The sequence below is a fragment of the Psammomys obesus genome, unplaced genomic scaffold, assembly GCF_907164565.1.
Source record: "Psammomys obesus unplaced genomic scaffold, mPsaObe1.curated_primary_1811, whole genome shotgun sequence".
Taxonomy (NCBI): Eukaryota; Metazoa; Chordata; class Mammalia; order Rodentia; family Muridae; genus Psammomys; species Psammomys obesus.
The window spans coordinates 1,851,942-1,868,251 of record NW_026592890.1 but is presented as its reverse complement, the minus strand read 5'-3'; the positions used below and the strand labels follow the sequence as shown (position 1 = coordinate 1,868,251).

Here is a 16,310-nt window from a genome sequence, read left to right as displayed (position 1 = left end):
GAAAGGGAAGGGAAGGGGAAGAAGGGGGAAGAAAAAGGGGAAAGAAGGGGGAAGGAGGGGGAAGGGAAGAAGGGCAAAGGGAAAGGAAAGGAAAAAGGGAAGGGAAGGGAAAAAGGGAAGGGAAAAGGGAAGGGAAGGGAAAAAGGGAAGGGAGGGGAGGAAGGGAAGGGAAGGGAAGGGAAGGTAGGGCAAGGGTAGGGAAGGGAAGGGGAAGGGAGGGGAAGAAGGAGGAGGGGAAGGGAAGAAGGGGAAGAAGGGGGAGGGGAAGGGAAGGGAAGGGGGAAGAAGGAGGAAGAAGAAGGGGAAAGAAGGGAAAAGGAGGGGGAAGGGAAGGGAAGGGAAGGGAAGGGAAGGGAAGGGAAGGGAAGGGAAGGGAAGGGAAGGGAAGGGAAGGGAAGGGAAGGGAGAAGCCCAAAAGGTTTAGAGTCTCTAGCTCAGACATTGAGTAACTTCATGTGGACATTCCGAGAGCCTCACCCTTGACTTTATGATCACAATCTGTGTGGACAGAGACATATGAAACTACTGGGGACACTATGACAAAGGCTCTGGCCATGCTGTGCATCTGGCCTAGTTAGCGTTTCAATTGCTGTGATAAAACACTGATCAAAACCACCTGGGGTGGAGGGTTTTAGTTAAGAGTACAGCTCTCCAGTCACACTCCATTACTGAGGAAAGCTCAAGGCAGGAACCCGAGGCTAGAACTGATGCAGAGGTCATGGACAGATGCTTCTTACTGGCTTGCTCTCCATGGCTTGCTCTTTTGGGCTTGCCTGCTTTCTCGTAGCGCCCAGAACCACCTGTCCCCGAAGCCCCCAATGAGCTGGGCTGACCCGTTTCAAAATTCAATCAAGAAAATGTACCACAGACTTGCCTACAAGCCAATCTTGTGAGGATATTATCTCAGCTCTGTTCCCTCTTCCCAAATGACTTTAGCTTGAGCTAGCCAGCACAGCATCCTCGGATGACCATCCCTGGGAAACCAGAAGGACCACAGAAAGTCCCTGAGGAACCCGTGGTAGGGCTGAATCCTGGGGCATGATTACAACCTGATCAGATCAGTGAGGCAGAGGGGTAATACCAAGGAGAGATTTAGGAAAGGAGAGTCAAGAACAGAAGTCACCTAAGAGCCATTATGTCATTTTAGGAAACATAGGACATAAGTGGAGACCAGGAGAAAGAACGTGAGGAGCCAAGGAGGCAACTTGTTAAAAGAACCAGGACTTAGAACAGACTAAGCTTGGGCTTCTCTGCAGGAGCGAGAGAGGAACAATGTGTAACGTGACTTCTCCTGGGGAGATATGAGCAGACATTCATTCACCCCAAATACGTCAGAGGTGTCACACTAAAGAAAGAATACCCGAGTGTGGCTTGGTGAACCAGTGAGTGCCGAGGGGCGCCTTCCAAAGGCCTGACTGCCTCGGGAGAAGCTGTGTCACCGAACACCTCACCCCAGTGTGGGGCAGCTCAGGAAAGCTGCATCCGCAGGGCTTTCTGCTCCGTTTGCAGGCAGGGGGAAACATCTCTCTCCCCCAGCCACCACACACTGCCTCCATAAGCTTGGGAAGAGGCCTGTGATCCTTGTCATCCTCAGAACATCCCAAGTCACAGAAATTTCACAACCTTCCTGAACCTTGCTTTGTGGGTTTTCAGTGTCTTCAGAGGCTTCCTCTCCCTGCAGGAAGGAAGGTCTTCATTCTGAGGAAATGACTCTATGCTATAGCATGATGCCAAATCTTCTGATTGACAGCAGCCAGAAATCAGTAAAGCCATGTAGGGAAGACAGCACACAGGCCCGGTGTATCGACGAGGGCAGTGGGCCGTCTCTCCATCAGTGTCCCTGAGACCAGCAGTAGTAGCCGCAATAGTCACTAGAGTCGTTTTTTTTACCTATTTGTCCTTTCTCCACAGTTTAAACTGTGTGTGTATATGAAATTGTGTGTATATATTTATTAAGTATGGATATATGAGTATCTGGGCATATATGTGTATCTGTGTTCACATGTGTGTGTTTATGTGTGTGCATACAGTTGTAACAATATCTTTTTCTGGTCACACTATTGGTATAGTTTCATTATACATTTGGCTGTTATTCCCTTGTAATATTTCAAAGTAGGCACTGAGCCGTGCTAAGGACTTGGGCTCTCAGGATCTCATTTGCTCTTTGATATTCATCGTATAAGAGGAATGCACTAATTTCAAAGCACATTGTTGAGCCGGTTGACTGTGGCTTTTATTCCGGAATTGAAACTCCTCAATCCTGGGTTTCATTTTGAGATTGGGTGTGTCTAGTTCTGTGCTTATTTGTATATTGTTCATCAGTTAAGTTACAGGCTCTTCGAGGAGAACAATACCTTCATTCATGAAGCAGGGAAGTTGTCCCCAAATGTCACACCTGACACTAGCAAAGATTTGGTGTCGGCATGAATGAAACCATGACGTGTATGAGCTAGTAGGTAAATCAGACCTGTGGATTAGAAGAAATTATTAATATCAGTGTTGACTGGACATACAGCATAAAATTAACTGGGGCACATAAGTAAAAAATATATGGTGGTTTTAAGTAACTGGTCCTCAAGGAGTCATGACCTTGAGAGGTCACAGGGGTCACTTAAGACCATACAAAAACACAGATACTTATGATTCATAACAGTAGCAAATTTACAGTTGTGAAGTAATAACAAAAATAATCTTATGAGCCAGCTGCAGTGGCTCACAGAGGCGGGTGGATCTCTGTGAGTTCGAGGCTAGCATAGACTACAAAGTGAGTCCAGGACAGCCCATTAGAAAGCCTGTGTCAAAAACAAAATAATTTTATGGTTTGGAGTCGCCACAACAAAAGGATCCGTATCAGACAGTCACAGCATTAGAAGGTCGAGAACCACTGTTTTCAACGATCACTCAATCTCTTAAATGATAGACACGTTTCAAACAGTCTACTTGGACCATTTTCCTAAACAATGTAAGGTAGTTTCCTCTTTGTTCTTACTTTAAATTATTGATGATTTAGTCATTTAACTGCTTTATACTTGAGGCAGGAATGTCTATCCATGGCCAGAAGTAGATACAGATTCCACAAGGGCACCTTGGGCTACAAACATTCCTGGAAAGGGGCCTCATCTCATCACTGACTTCCCTGTGTTGGTTTGCCACTCACTAACAACTTACAATGTATGCACAGAGTGTGAGGATATGAAGCCACCGATTCCAGTGCTTGTCTTGTTTCTCTCCGTTAGGAGGTCCTGGATTCTCTACAAAAGGCCGAGCCTATGATGGAGGCGCTCAAGTCTCAGCTGAATGAACTCTGCCGGTTTTCCAGGGACCTGAGCCCATACAGTGGGAAAGTCTCCGGGTTAATTAAAGAATACAACTGGTGAGCATGATCTGTCCTACTGTTCAAAAACAGTTTCTTTCCATTTGTATTTTCTTTGAGGTAGAGTCTCAGTGTGTGGTCAAGATGTTCCTGCTCCAGTCCCAGCTGAAGCGAGGATCGCAGCTATGACCCCAGGAAATGAAGCTATGTCTAGCTTTAAAATGTGTTCATAGAAAGTAGGAGAGAAGCTGAGCATGGAATGGTTGTCTGTGATTCCAGCTTCTCAGGAGGCTTATGAGGAGGGCTGTGTAAGCTCATGGAATGGAGAACAGCCTAGGCCACATAGTAAGACCTGGCATAAAAAATATTAAAGAAGCTAGAATGTTTTAATAGTATGATTGCAGTGATAATATCAATTAACTAAGAGTGAAATGTAGTATCAGATTAGGTAAATGCACGTTCCTACGAACTGTGGATTCTACTGGGTGTCACTTTAATCAACTTTGTCACTTTTCTTCTGTCCTCAAATTTGCAAATCACCCTTTCAGTCTCTGTTTGCAAGCTTCCAAGGGCTGCCAGAATCAAGAGCAGATTTTGCAGGAGAGATTCCGGAAGGCCTTCAGGGCCTTCCGGGAGTGGCTGGTTAACGCAAAAATCTCCACTGCCAAGTGTTTCGATCTTCCTCAGAACCTCAGTGAAGTTTCTTCGAGTCTTCAGAAGATCCAGGTAAGAGCTCTGCCAACAATGCTAACGGCAGTGCTGGGTCAGACTAACATGCGACTCTCGGTCTTTGTGTACCTGCAGATTAAATCGTAGCACAGGAAATTTACATTTCACATAAACCCCTGAAACGACTGGAGGGAAAGTAGCCCACTCATCTGCTTAACCATGTACTATTTTATGTTTTAAAAGAGGCTCAGGAAACAATCAGAGTTCTTTGTACAAAATACCGTTGTGCTTGTGTACTCTGGCTGGGTCATTTTCATTTAATTTTTGCTCCAACTATGGCCGGCATGTAAGATTATTGTTTTCAGCAAGCTGTAGGATAAAGGCTTGTGTCTGAGGCAGCCAGAGGTGCAGCCACATGTAACGTTTGGTTGTTCATCTCGAGGTACCTAATTTTATATCTTTTTCATAGGAGTTTCTGTCAGAAAGTGAAAATGGACAGCATAAGCTAAACACGATGCTGTCCAAAGGGGAGCTGCTGAGCTCTCTGCTAACCAAAGAGAAAGCAAAAGATGTCCAGGCCAAAATCGTAACCGCAAAAGAAGACTGGAAAAATTTCCATGCAAATCTCCACCAGAAGGAATCTGCCTTGGAGGTACAGTACAACTACCCCCTGGGGGTGCTCTGTGGGGTTTGGTGGTGGCAGGGAAATTGGTTCAATGTTTCACAGGGTTTTCAGGGATTTTGGTCATCCCATTTTGCACAAGAACAGGCACCTGATGATGGAAGATGGGCTCAGTGCTGGAAGCAAGAGTAGCCCTGGAGGATTATAAGGCTTCTTACACAGGAGCTATTGTCACAGGCTCATCATGCCCATCCCTGCAGGAACAGCCAATTTCACTTCTGAGAGTCACATTTAATCTTTCACTTGAAACTCTGCAGTTTGAAAAATTATTCCAGGAGAGTGAGCAGAGAAATTCCTGCAAGGCCACAAGTGTTGGCTCAGAGTTCATAGAACTCACACTAGCATCCAGTTTGGGGTGTTAAATATGATGGAAGATAATATTCATGTGATCCCATTTCCTACAGAAACAACATACTAATGTCATATCATAATTTCCGCCACAATGTGGACTTTCTTTTCTTCTGAGGTTATTTATTCTTTGTATTAACTCTTCTCTTATATGTACGGAAGGCATATTACCTTTGAAAACATTTTCTGACAGGATAGATCCTCAATTTGGTGATGAGAATAATGAATATAAGATAGAAAGGAGATTATAATAGGAAATCACCATCAGAAAAAGAAAATGCACTTTCATGGTTCTTTCATACACTAGGAGTTTTGGGGTCTCCCTTGTAAGCAGATGTTGTTCATGGCAAGCATTTAGGTACCCATGCAGTGCCTGGGAATTACCTGTGACCCCGTAATATCATTAGTGCAATGTGGTCTCCAAAGCAAGAGTTGTATGTGAATCTGGCTGTCATGACCAGATCACTTTACTCTAATATTGACCAAGAACAGGGGAGCTCAGGGACTGACAGTTTTGTTAGCCTGTCCTGCCTCATGGGTATCAGACTATTTCATTTGGTCCAATTCCATCTCCTCCCTCCTTTCCTAATAGGAGGAGACATATAGTATACCTTTTGGTAATAGAAGTGCAAGTCTTTGTCTTGTTTCCAGAATTTCATTTTCTAGAAGGTAATTCACAGGAAAGAGATGACTGTAATGAAGGAATGTCCAGGATAAAGCATGGACACTCAAGAAAGATGCCATTGACTCTGTTTGGAGAAGTCAAGAAAGGCATCCAGAGAAGTGACATTTAAACTGTCACTTGAAAGCCATGTATCTTTCCAAGATTGGCACACATTTCTCATAGAAAGAACTGAGTACATGGGTCCAGGAAATAGTAAATGATGTTAAGAAGTGAAATATGTCAAGAAATTTGAGGTAGACATGAAGTTTAGGCAGAGGAGATAAATGGAGAGGAGATAAGGGTCACACAGTGAAATGTCTCATGTCAAGTAATTGGGGGTGGGTTGAGACAGGGTTTCTCTGTGTAACCTTGGCTGTCCTGGACTTACTTTGTCGACCAGGCTGGCCTCAAACTCACAGAGCTCCGCTTGCCTTTTCCTCCCCAGTTCTGGGATTACAGGGGTGCACCATTGCACCTGGCTCATGTCAAGTAATTTGACAGAGAATCTCAACCAGTTTCCCCTGATAGGATGCAAGACAGTGTCCCCAGGATGGAATCAGGTGTTCTTATAGATGCAGAGGACAGAACTCATTACATGCAACAGATTCCCAGGGGAACTCGTTTCTTTCCTGAAGATTCCTAAGAAAGACTGAGTAAGTAATTTGCAGGCCTTAAAGCCAGAGCTAAACATTACAACTTTCTGACTCTAGTATAAACAAAAATGGGGAATTGCACATAGCCAGAAAAGCAGAGGAAACTTTTGGTGGTACACAGCAGGGGTCTAAAAGACAGAAAGAGTAATAGGGTAGACGATTCATCTCTAGGAAAAAACACAACAGGATTCGCCAATTACCTATAAAGGTGGGGAAGTGTCAAATTTAAGTTTAATTCTTCAGTTTCTCATCTGTAAGATAGTGTGAATAAGGAGATATGAATGATTATAAATATGTTGTAAAGGATAGTCTTGGGGGATGAAGTGACTGAGTGAATTTAATCCACACTCTGTTTTGTGTACCTGGAAATTGATCCGTGGCTAATGAACAGGAATGTAGCAGTTAACAGAAGCTTGAGGGTCAGAAAAGATGACAGAACTGAGCATTTATCTGTGCCTGGTCCTGTGGACAGTTACATACACCAGTACATTCACTTCCCTAAGTCATTATTGGTCAGTATAAATCATTTGTCTCTATCATGTGGATGAAGAAATCAAGGAGCCATGCACGGTGGTACCAAACTCTAACACGAAGAGACAGAGACAGGATGTTAGGAATTTGAAGCCAGCCTGAGCTACATAGCAAATGCTGAAGTATTTGAAGCCATCCTGGATTGTATAGTGAGACCCTGTCAATAAATAGGTAAATAAATAAATAATTTAAAGAAAGAGGAGAGTGGGGAAAGGAAGGTAAGTAGAGAAGGAAGGAGGAGAGGAAAGTGAGAGGAGTGGAGGGAGAAAAAGACAGACAAAAGTACAGGATTGCTGAAAAGCTGCCAAATTCATACAGCTGCTAACTGATGAAGACAGGTGAGACACAGCACAGGGCCTCGGTGATTCACAAATGCAGTTAGAGTAACAAGGGGCTTGAGAACCAGAGACGCTGGAGGAGTGGGTGGGTAAGCCTGCAGAGCGAGCACAGCAGGAAGCCTGCAGCTCTGCAGACAGAAGTGCGTGCCTATCTCCAAAGGCTCAGAAGGGGCTCTGAAGTCCAGGTCAAGCTCAGGCTTGTTATTAGCACACCGTCGCTGCACAGATGGAGCACCTGTCTTTCTTCTGTGCTCCTTGAGGCATTTGCAAACCATGGTTTTAGGTCCTGATCCCCTAGTTCACCATGGTTAGCAGCTCCACGAAACAGCAATAACAGGAGGATAAAAATGCCTTGAATTTACAAATGCATTTGATTATTCAGTTAGTATTTGACAAGAATTAATCCAGACTCCGGGAATGCGGCAGAAAACAAACAAACAGAACAAGCCCTCTGCTCTGATGAACTTTACATTTTATCAGAGGTCATTCTTGATAATCCTACCTGTGAGAGGTGTTTTAAACTCTCTGATGCATTCCTATAGCTAATTCATCACCCTATGGAAAACATGAAAGACATCATCACATGCCAGCTCTATCAATACCATGGACCAGATGCAGAGAGAGCTTTGAGTTAATGGCCAGTAGGCTCTATAGTGCTCATTTCTTCCCACCTGACAGTTTATGGACCTGGTGCCTTATTAAAACTACCTAAAATTCCTTTAACTCTTTAATAACAGTCATATGAATCTAGTGATTTATAAGAAATAGATTTCTTTGCCACAGTGAAATGTGTAATACATTATCAGCATGCTTTAATGTGCTACCTAGAGAGTCTATGAAAGTGATAATAATGCTTATACTGACCTTACGTGATGAACACATGATTCTCAGTGTTTCTTAGTTCTCACCCGCAGCAGGCAGCTCACAACCACCTGGAACTCCAGTTACAGCTCCCTCTTCCTGTCTCCACAAATGTCTGCACTCACACGCATATTCTCACACACACACAGACACATGCAGAGCCAAAAACAAAATAAATCTTTAAGAATTACAATAAAAATTAAGGTGGGCACCAATCCTGAAAAAAGTTTCCAAGATGCTGACCTTATAGGAACACATTCATGCACAAATGTGCTCTCACATACCTGTGTACACTCACACAAACACTCACACACAGAGAGAGAGCATAATAAATGCATAAATTACGTGTGTGTATTTATGTACAGTGCTGCGTGCCCTATCGTTAAGCAGTTCTTACCAACGTCGTGTAGTCTCAGGGTAGAGGCCAGCGTAGCTGCATCAGGTGGGGACACGGCAGCCCACCCCTGCCTGGGACAAACTTGTGTTTTAAAAAGCGAATGTATAGAAATTCGAAAGAGCCATTTGGAGAATTAAAGAAAGTGGCTGTCTTTTGAAAGTCAAGGCCTAAACATTCTTAAAGGACATTCCAGAGTCATAGAGGTGCTCAGGTCAAGGATGCAAGGATGAAGTATTCTCTGTGTGTGTGTGTGTGTATATACATGTGTGTGTGTGTATGTGTGTGTGTGTGTGTACACGTGCGTGTGTGCAGGTCAGATTGACATCAAGTGTTTTCTTTGATCACATTTAATCAACAAGGTCTCGGTCTGCGCCGAGATGGTGCCGGGATCCTTCTGTGTGTCCTTCTCGGCTCTAGGATTGCAACCCCATGCCACCGTGCTTGCTTTGTTTGTTTGTGTCACGTTGGTTCTCTGAACTAAATCCATATGCCTGCCCTTTTGCAGAGGGTACTTACTGGTGGGCCTTCTCCCAGCCTCTTGGGATTCACGTGTGCTCATCCATCGCTGACATTATCTAAACCCTTGCAGAATCTAAAGATCCAGATGAAAGACTTTGAGGTGAGCGCAGAGCCTGTGCAGAACTGGCTGAGTAAAACAGAGAGGCTGGTCCAGGAGAGCAGCAATCGACTCTATGACCTGCCCGCGAAGAGGAGAGAACAGCAGAAACTGCAGGTGATGGGACCGGCCATCTGACCTTGTCGTCACTCCTTTTTCTGTCAACTCTGGCCAAATGCATGCTGGGAGCCCTGGTCTTAGCTAACACCACCTTAACGCAGTGTTCCCACAGAACTGAGTTAATGTTTTCCGAGACACCTCTGAGGCATGGTTTGTTTTCTTCCTGTAGCAGTCCACTGTGTGTAGCTTGAAAATAATGAATACATCCTTCAGGAGATTTGAGTTGCTTGTCAGTGTTCATTTCCATGTTCTCTGGGCCCAGGCTCCGTCCTCAGCGTGCTTGCCCCAGCTCTGAATGGTAACCCGCTTGTGCTTTCCAGTCTGTCCTTGAGGAGCTCCAGTGCTACGAGCCTCAGCTCCACAGGTTGAAGGAGAGAGCTCGGCAGCTGTGGGAAGGGCAAGCTGCCAGCAAGAGCTTTGTGCACAGAGTGTCGCAGCTGTCTTCTCGGTATCTAGCGCTAAGCAATGTGACCAAGGTAACGCCTGGCATGTGCTGTGTGTGAGCGTGATTCTGATGTCGCAGAACTGGAATGCCGATAGGTCACGCGGGGTCCCTCCTGACACCCTCACAGAGGAGTGTCTCCGGGTCATCCCCCTCACCTTGAAACTGGACTCATCACTTTTACCACAGTTCTTTATGTGGCTCCCCGAGGTCAGCGAGGGATGTTGCAAAGACGGAAACAGTGCCAATCTGCATCATTAGCAAAATGATGGCACTTTGATTTGAAGGCTCAACACATAACCCTAAAGCAAGGTTCTGTGCCGAAGACACTCAGATTAAATTAGAAACACACACATACACACACACACACACACACACACACACACACACAGGAAAAAAAAATTCATGAACCCAAAAGCAGTTTAAACTGTATTAGAGCCATCCAATAAGTCTAGGGTAATTTTTAAAAACATCATCTGGCTTCTACAGATTTGTTGTATGGCAATTAAGAATGTGTTAGTTGATAGCTTCAGTTAAGATGTGAGAGCAGAGTTTGGAGTTGGCAATGACTAGCTTAGCTGAATGCATCCTTCAAGGACCCGAGAATGAAGTTGTGGGTACACATAGGAGTGAACCCTGCGAGACTGATGCAGGTCTCATGAATGGGGCACGCCTTTCAAGCTTGTACAAACTGCACCTCTGCTTCCTTCTTTTAAATGTCAGATTTAAGCATTTAGAGATTTTGTCATCTTTTGTGGATCTTTAAATAATGTGGCCGTGTCCATTTTCACTGTGACGTTACTTCTGATCTGCTAATCTGGGTCTTCACCCAGTCTTAATGTGAACTGTCTCCATCTGTAGCCCTGGTTATTTGATGAAAAAGCTGCCTTCATCTCACTTTAGAAAATCTGGCACATACCTAAAGTTAGAATGGATGAAGAACAACTATTTGCAACTGGTGTTTGGTGGAATCCCAGGACTTAAGGTGCAACGGCAGGGGGTTGCTGCAAGTTCAAGGCCACACTGGGCTGTGCCAGGAGTTCAAAGCCAGGCTGGCCTGTATAAACAAGACCCTGTCTCAAACATATAAATAAATAACCAAAGTACAAAAGCCTTTCCAAACAAAACCTTTCTTATTTATTTGCATTTGCTTAGATATTAAAGAGCAAGAGACATTTGAGTGCTCTAAGAGCCTGAGTGCTGCGGAAAGTCTTCGTCCACTTTGTTGGATAGGACCTGAAGTGAAGCAAGTAGGAAAGTCATGTACATTCTCTTGTCGTTTAAAATGCAGATGGATGTGTTATGTCTTCTACACTTGTACTGAGGCCCCACACTCGGTTCCACTCCTGTGCAGAAGTACTTTGTGCTTCAACCAAATATACACATATTATATGCATGTAATTTGGAATTGTTACAAGATATCAAATCACTATTTTTTAAGACTTCTACAGTATAGGTCTGTAAGAATGTGTGCTATTGGTTGAACCCAATATAATATGTGAAAGCTAAAGACAACGACTAAATGTCAGTCAGCATTAGGGAGAAATTCTACTGGATAAAAAGTAAATCGTGATTCTCATAAGTATATCTGTTGAGGGCAGTGGGTTGAAACTGTTGTGCCCTTTGACATAGTTATTGTACAGATTTGTCACTACTTAGAAAGGTGTATCTCGTACTTCATGAAATAGCCAGACTTGCACTTTTTCTGGGCAGCCCCTGCAACGGCCTGTGCTAGTTACTGATGAAGTGTGAGTTTCCAGTATGAGTAGCTGTGGGGTGTGAACTCTCAGGGGGGCGACAGCTAGAAAACCATCTCTGTCATTTCCAGGAGAAGGTGTCCAGGCTGGACAGAATTGTCACTGAGCACAATCAGTTCTCCCTGGGCGTGAAAGAGCTGCAGGATTGGATGACAGATGCCGTCCACATGCTGGATTCGTACTGCCTCCCCACATCTGACAAGAGTGTGCTGGATAGCAGGATGCTCAAGCTGGAGGTACACACACAGAGAGGTGTCTCTCTGGCACAGTGTCTTCTCAAGTCCCTATTGGGTGCTGTGACTATGTGGTCTTCTGTCTACAGGAAATTTCTCAATGCTCAGTGGATGTGTTTCTGCCTGCATTTGATGATCTTTTCTAAGCTTTAATCATTCATTTAGGCTCTGACATCCACGAACAGCACAGAAAAGAATAAGACACAAATAATGGTTATATGTTTAGTTGTTGATCAAGAAACTAGCTTCAAATTCCATCACAGACACATGAATTCTGAGGAAGTATTTTGGTGAAACATTTTATTTTTGGTTTTGGTTTTTGATGTTATTATTGTTGTTTTGTTTTGTTTTTTTGAGGCAGGGTTTCCCTGTGTAGCCTTGGCTGTCCTGGACTTGCTTTGTAGACCAGGCTGGCTTCAAACTCACAAAGATCCACCTGCCCCTGCCTCAACAAGTGCCGGGATTACAGGTGTGTGCCAACATGTCCAGCTTGGGTGAAATATTTTATTCATTTATTCATCTTACTTTTCTGCCAGTTTCATTTAGTCAACTCTTCTCCCATCATGAAATATCAATTTTATTTTGGATTTGTAATGACAATTATTAATCTTCATTCTTTTACTTCTTCCTTGTAACTTCAGTGCCTTTCAGCGGCTTGGCACTCTGTTGTGAACAAAAATGAATAGAACGTGACCTTTGCTCTCCATAGCTGTGTTGCCTGACACTGAAGCTAAAGTGTAGGAGACAATGGGCACAGATGGTGATATGTGTGTGTGTGTGTGTGTGTGTGTGTGTGTGTGTGTGTTATAGATACATACTGGAATGAACAGTGTAGGAGAGATGGGGTTGAACATTGCAGCAAGAATCTCAGGAAGTCTAACAGCTAACTCAAGCTTTTAGGAAGGATGGATAGATGGGCTGGTGCGATGGCTCAGTGTGTAAAGGCACCATTAAAGCTGAGTCCAGTTCCAGAGACCACTCGATAGAAGGACAGAACCAACTCTCCCAATTTGTCCTCTTCCTGTCTCACTCTGTCTCTGCCTCTGTCTGTCTCTCTGTCTCTCCTGCCCCACTCACTCTTTTTCCTCCCCTCCCCTCCCTTACACAAAGTAAATGTGTTTTGTTGTTGTTTTTTATTTTTTGTTTTTGCTTTTTAAAGAAAGAGGGAATGTCCTGGTGTAGATGACTGTATGGAGATTTGTGGGAGAAGAAAATGGAAGTAAAAGCTAGAGAGAAGAGCCCATGTGCTAACTGAGGGCAAGCTTGATGTTCCTTCTTGACACGGCAGACCCAAGGGCAGACCCAGGGCCACTAAAGGCTCAGCCGAGCTGCAGTGGGTATAAGACATAGGGTAGGAAATGACCAGAAGTTTTCCATTTTGACAGATACTATCAGTCTTGCAACTTTGACTTTACATTTTCTTTTCCTGTCAAAAGCAATAGTGTCCATGAAAAACTTGATCCCTGTGGCCCATTTACACAGAGTCCATACTGGATACATAGGTACTTTCCATCCTGAGAACTCTGAGGGCCCATGATTTATAGGTGCCCCCCCCCCCCCCGATTCAACCAGGAAAATGCAATGTGGAAGGAAGGAATTAGACAGGGAAGACCCAAGACTATGATGCAAAGAGCACTCAGAGACCTTGAATCTCCAGGCCCTCTGAACTATGGACAGGCAAGAATATTAAACATATAAATACAGGGACTTCTGTGTTTGCTTTTAACAGGCTCTGTTGTCAGTGAAACAGGAAAAAGAGATTCAGATGAAAATAATCATGACCCGCGGGGACTATGTTCTGCAGAGCACCTCCCCAGAAGGCAGCCCTGCTGTACAGCAGCAGCTGCAGGCCGTGAAGGACATGTGGGAGTCCCTCTTGTCTGCGGCCATTCGATGTAAAAGGTGGGTGAAGCTGTGCCCAGGGCCAGCCAGAGAGCCATGACTGAGAGACACCAGAATACATCAGTGGTGGCTATTTCCTCCCTAGCTTCCTCCCTTCCTTCTTACCACTTCCTATTTCCCTTTCTTTCCTCCTCCCACCCTTCCTCTCTTACTGCTTTACTGCCCTGCCCCCACCACCTCCGATTCCTATAAGAGCTCTAAAGAGCAAGAGAATCGAGGGCATACGTCCTTGCATTCAGCTGGCCTGAAATAACTGCCTATTCTCTAACATACCTAAAACGTGTATTTCTTTGTTGCTGATTGATGCAAAAAAAAAAAAAAAATTCAAAGGATAATAAATGTTTCATAAAATGGGGATATTTTGATTCAAACCAAGTGATTCACTCAGGAGGATTCTCACTGAGATATTCATCAAGGAGTGATCAGGAAAGGAATGTCATCAAACCAGCCTCACAGTACACAGCTGGAACTTTCTTGTCTGGTTGACACATGTGATGTTTTAGTGCGTCCAAGTTGTGCCATTTAAGGGCAGAGGGTGGGGACACTGGTAATGACACAACCAGGACACAGGACACTGGAGGGCATTGAGAGCTGTTTATCGGGGGTAACAGGTCCTGGCACTCATTGTTTTCAGAACTCTTAATTTGGGAATACAGCAGGAACCAGGGAATGTCCTCAGCCTGAAAGATCCAGTCTGCAGCAACTGGAAGTCCAGGGCAGTCCTGTGGAGACCTGAGGGTAGTCGAGGGCCCACTGGCGGTACCTGCCAGTGCCAACCACCATGTGAAAATTAGTCGCAAAAACTCACGGCATTTAACTATGTGACGTGTGCATTGAGTGAAGGAAGTACTTATTGGCAAGGGAAATGTCAAGTTTCCATATTTCGGCCACTTCAGGGGCTGTTACGCCATTTTCCATTGTGATTTCCTGATTTTTAAATTCCATGCAAAATGGTCACTGTGCTTACTTTTCCTGAGTTTGTCCTTCCCTCTGGTAGGCACGCTTTTCTGTCCTTCCTACCCTGAATAGCCTTGTGGGTTGACCTGCTGGGAGTAAATGTAGATTCTCTGGTTTGTATTCTACCCTGACTTGACCCAGAAATCCCACTCTGGGTGGCTTTCAGTGTCTCCCAGTGCCTGGGATCCCCCTTGACCCTCTAGAGGTCATGTTCAGTCCCACGTTGGAGCTTGGATTTAAATGTCCCCTGCTCTCTGAGGCTGTTTTTATCATACGTTTAGAGTCAGATTTGGTACACCCAGGCCAGCTATCTATCCCAGACCTCTCGACCCTCTGCTGGCTACAGAAGACCCAGTACGCAGACATCAGACCCACTGGGACACGCAGAGTAGGATACTGACACTTCCAACCCTTGCAGTCAGCTGGAAGGAGCTCTCTCAAAGTGGACAAGTTACCAGGATGACGTGCGGCAGTTCTCCAGCTGGATGGATGGTGTGGAAGGCAGCCTGGATGACGTGGAAAGACAGCACGCAGAGCTTCGGGAGAAAGTGACCACCCTGGGAAAAGCTAAGGTTTGACTGGATTACACACGCTTTGCCTTCTAGCATAAATTCAGGCCCAAGTGTGGTCACCTCTGTACCAGGCACGTACGCACAGCGAAATTAAACCTTGAGTTATAATCGCTAACATCTTTCTAAAGTAGGATGTTGTTCATAGTTATTTTACTTGGGAGTAAAGTTCTCACCTTGTTTCCTGTTGATCAGTTGGCTGCATTATATCCCTGTAACAGTGAACTTCTCACTCCCTAGGGGCACCATGTTGGTCCCCCACCCTTTTGTTTTTGTTTTCTTTGTTTGTTTTCCATGACAGGTTATCTCTGTTTAGCTCTAACAGTCCTGGAGCTCACTATGTAGATCAGGCTGCCTCGTTCCTCTGCCTCTGAGCAATAGGATTAAAGGCATACGCCACTGGCCATAGCCCTGCTAGTTCCCCACTGTTTACAGTGTAACATTTAGCAACCTCTGGTGTTTGTAAGACAGCAACCAAAGGTTGTATTCTGATAGGGATATATATATATACTCACTAGTAAGCATTTAAGTAAATAATTATAACTGGGAAATATCACAATGATAGGTCACATAGTAGGAGAGACTAATTTGGAAAGGGTTAGCACAGAGTGTTTGGGGTCAGGGGTGAGGGGCAAGAAAGATGTTCCTAAGACAGGAGATGTGCAGATAGTACCCTAAAGGATTGAGCACTAAGAGTAGTCTAGAAAGAATTGAAGACAACTGAATCATGTCAATAGGCTAAGGAAAGAAAGGTCCTGGTGCATTATGGGATGTGGCTTGCTGGAGCAGAGACAGCAGGGGCAGGTGCCAGGAGGTGATCTGGGGACAGCATAGGTACCTCTTCCAGTAGGTTCAGGCCTCCAGTACACTCCTATCCCAGCTTGCCCTAATCTTTACCTCTAACTGAGAAACTCCTGTTAAAATCCAATTGAAAGTTAAGAGTGGCCAGGAATAGATGGAGAACAGGAGACTCTATCCAGTGTTCTAGACTGGCTGTTTCAGAGGTGGGTGGGGGCAGCATTTACTGCTTGGAAAATGTCTGAGGAAGAAGTCTTGATGAGGCAAAATGATGATAGGGTGGAGATCAGTAGGTCATTTCCATACAAAAATATATGAAATATTCCAGTAGACACAGAAAGTAGATAATTGAGAACCAATATTTCAGAGACTTTCTGGACATTCCGAAATACAGATAAAAATGTCAGATAGATAGATAGATAGATAGATAGATAGATAGATAGATAGATAGATAGATAGA

The 16,310-nt window shown here is 44.5% G+C and overlaps 1 protein-coding gene across 8 annotated transcripts in view; it reads left to right on the top strand.

Moving 5' to 3' along the window:
- Positions 1–16,310, top strand: part of Syne1 (spectrin repeat containing nuclear envelope protein 1) — a 461,163-nt gene that overhangs the window by 229,084 nt on the left and 215,769 nt on the right. For all 8 annotated transcript variants that reach the window (XM_055615901.1, XM_055615897.1, XM_055615895.1 and 5 more), the window contains 8 exons: positions 3,237–3,373; positions 3,862–4,039; positions 4,452–4,634; positions 9,046–9,189; positions 9,513–9,668; positions 11,463–11,627; positions 13,354–13,526; positions 14,902–15,055. In XM_055615901.1, coding sequence (XP_055471876.1) covers positions 3,237–3,373; positions 3,862–4,039; positions 4,452–4,634; positions 9,046–9,189; positions 9,513–9,668; positions 11,463–11,627; positions 13,354–13,526; positions 14,902–15,055 — 1,290 coding nt within the window. The remainder of the gene's footprint in view (positions 1–3,236; positions 3,374–3,861; positions 4,040–4,451; positions 4,635–9,045; positions 9,190–9,512; positions 9,669–11,462; positions 11,628–13,353; positions 13,527–14,901; positions 15,056–16,310) is intronic.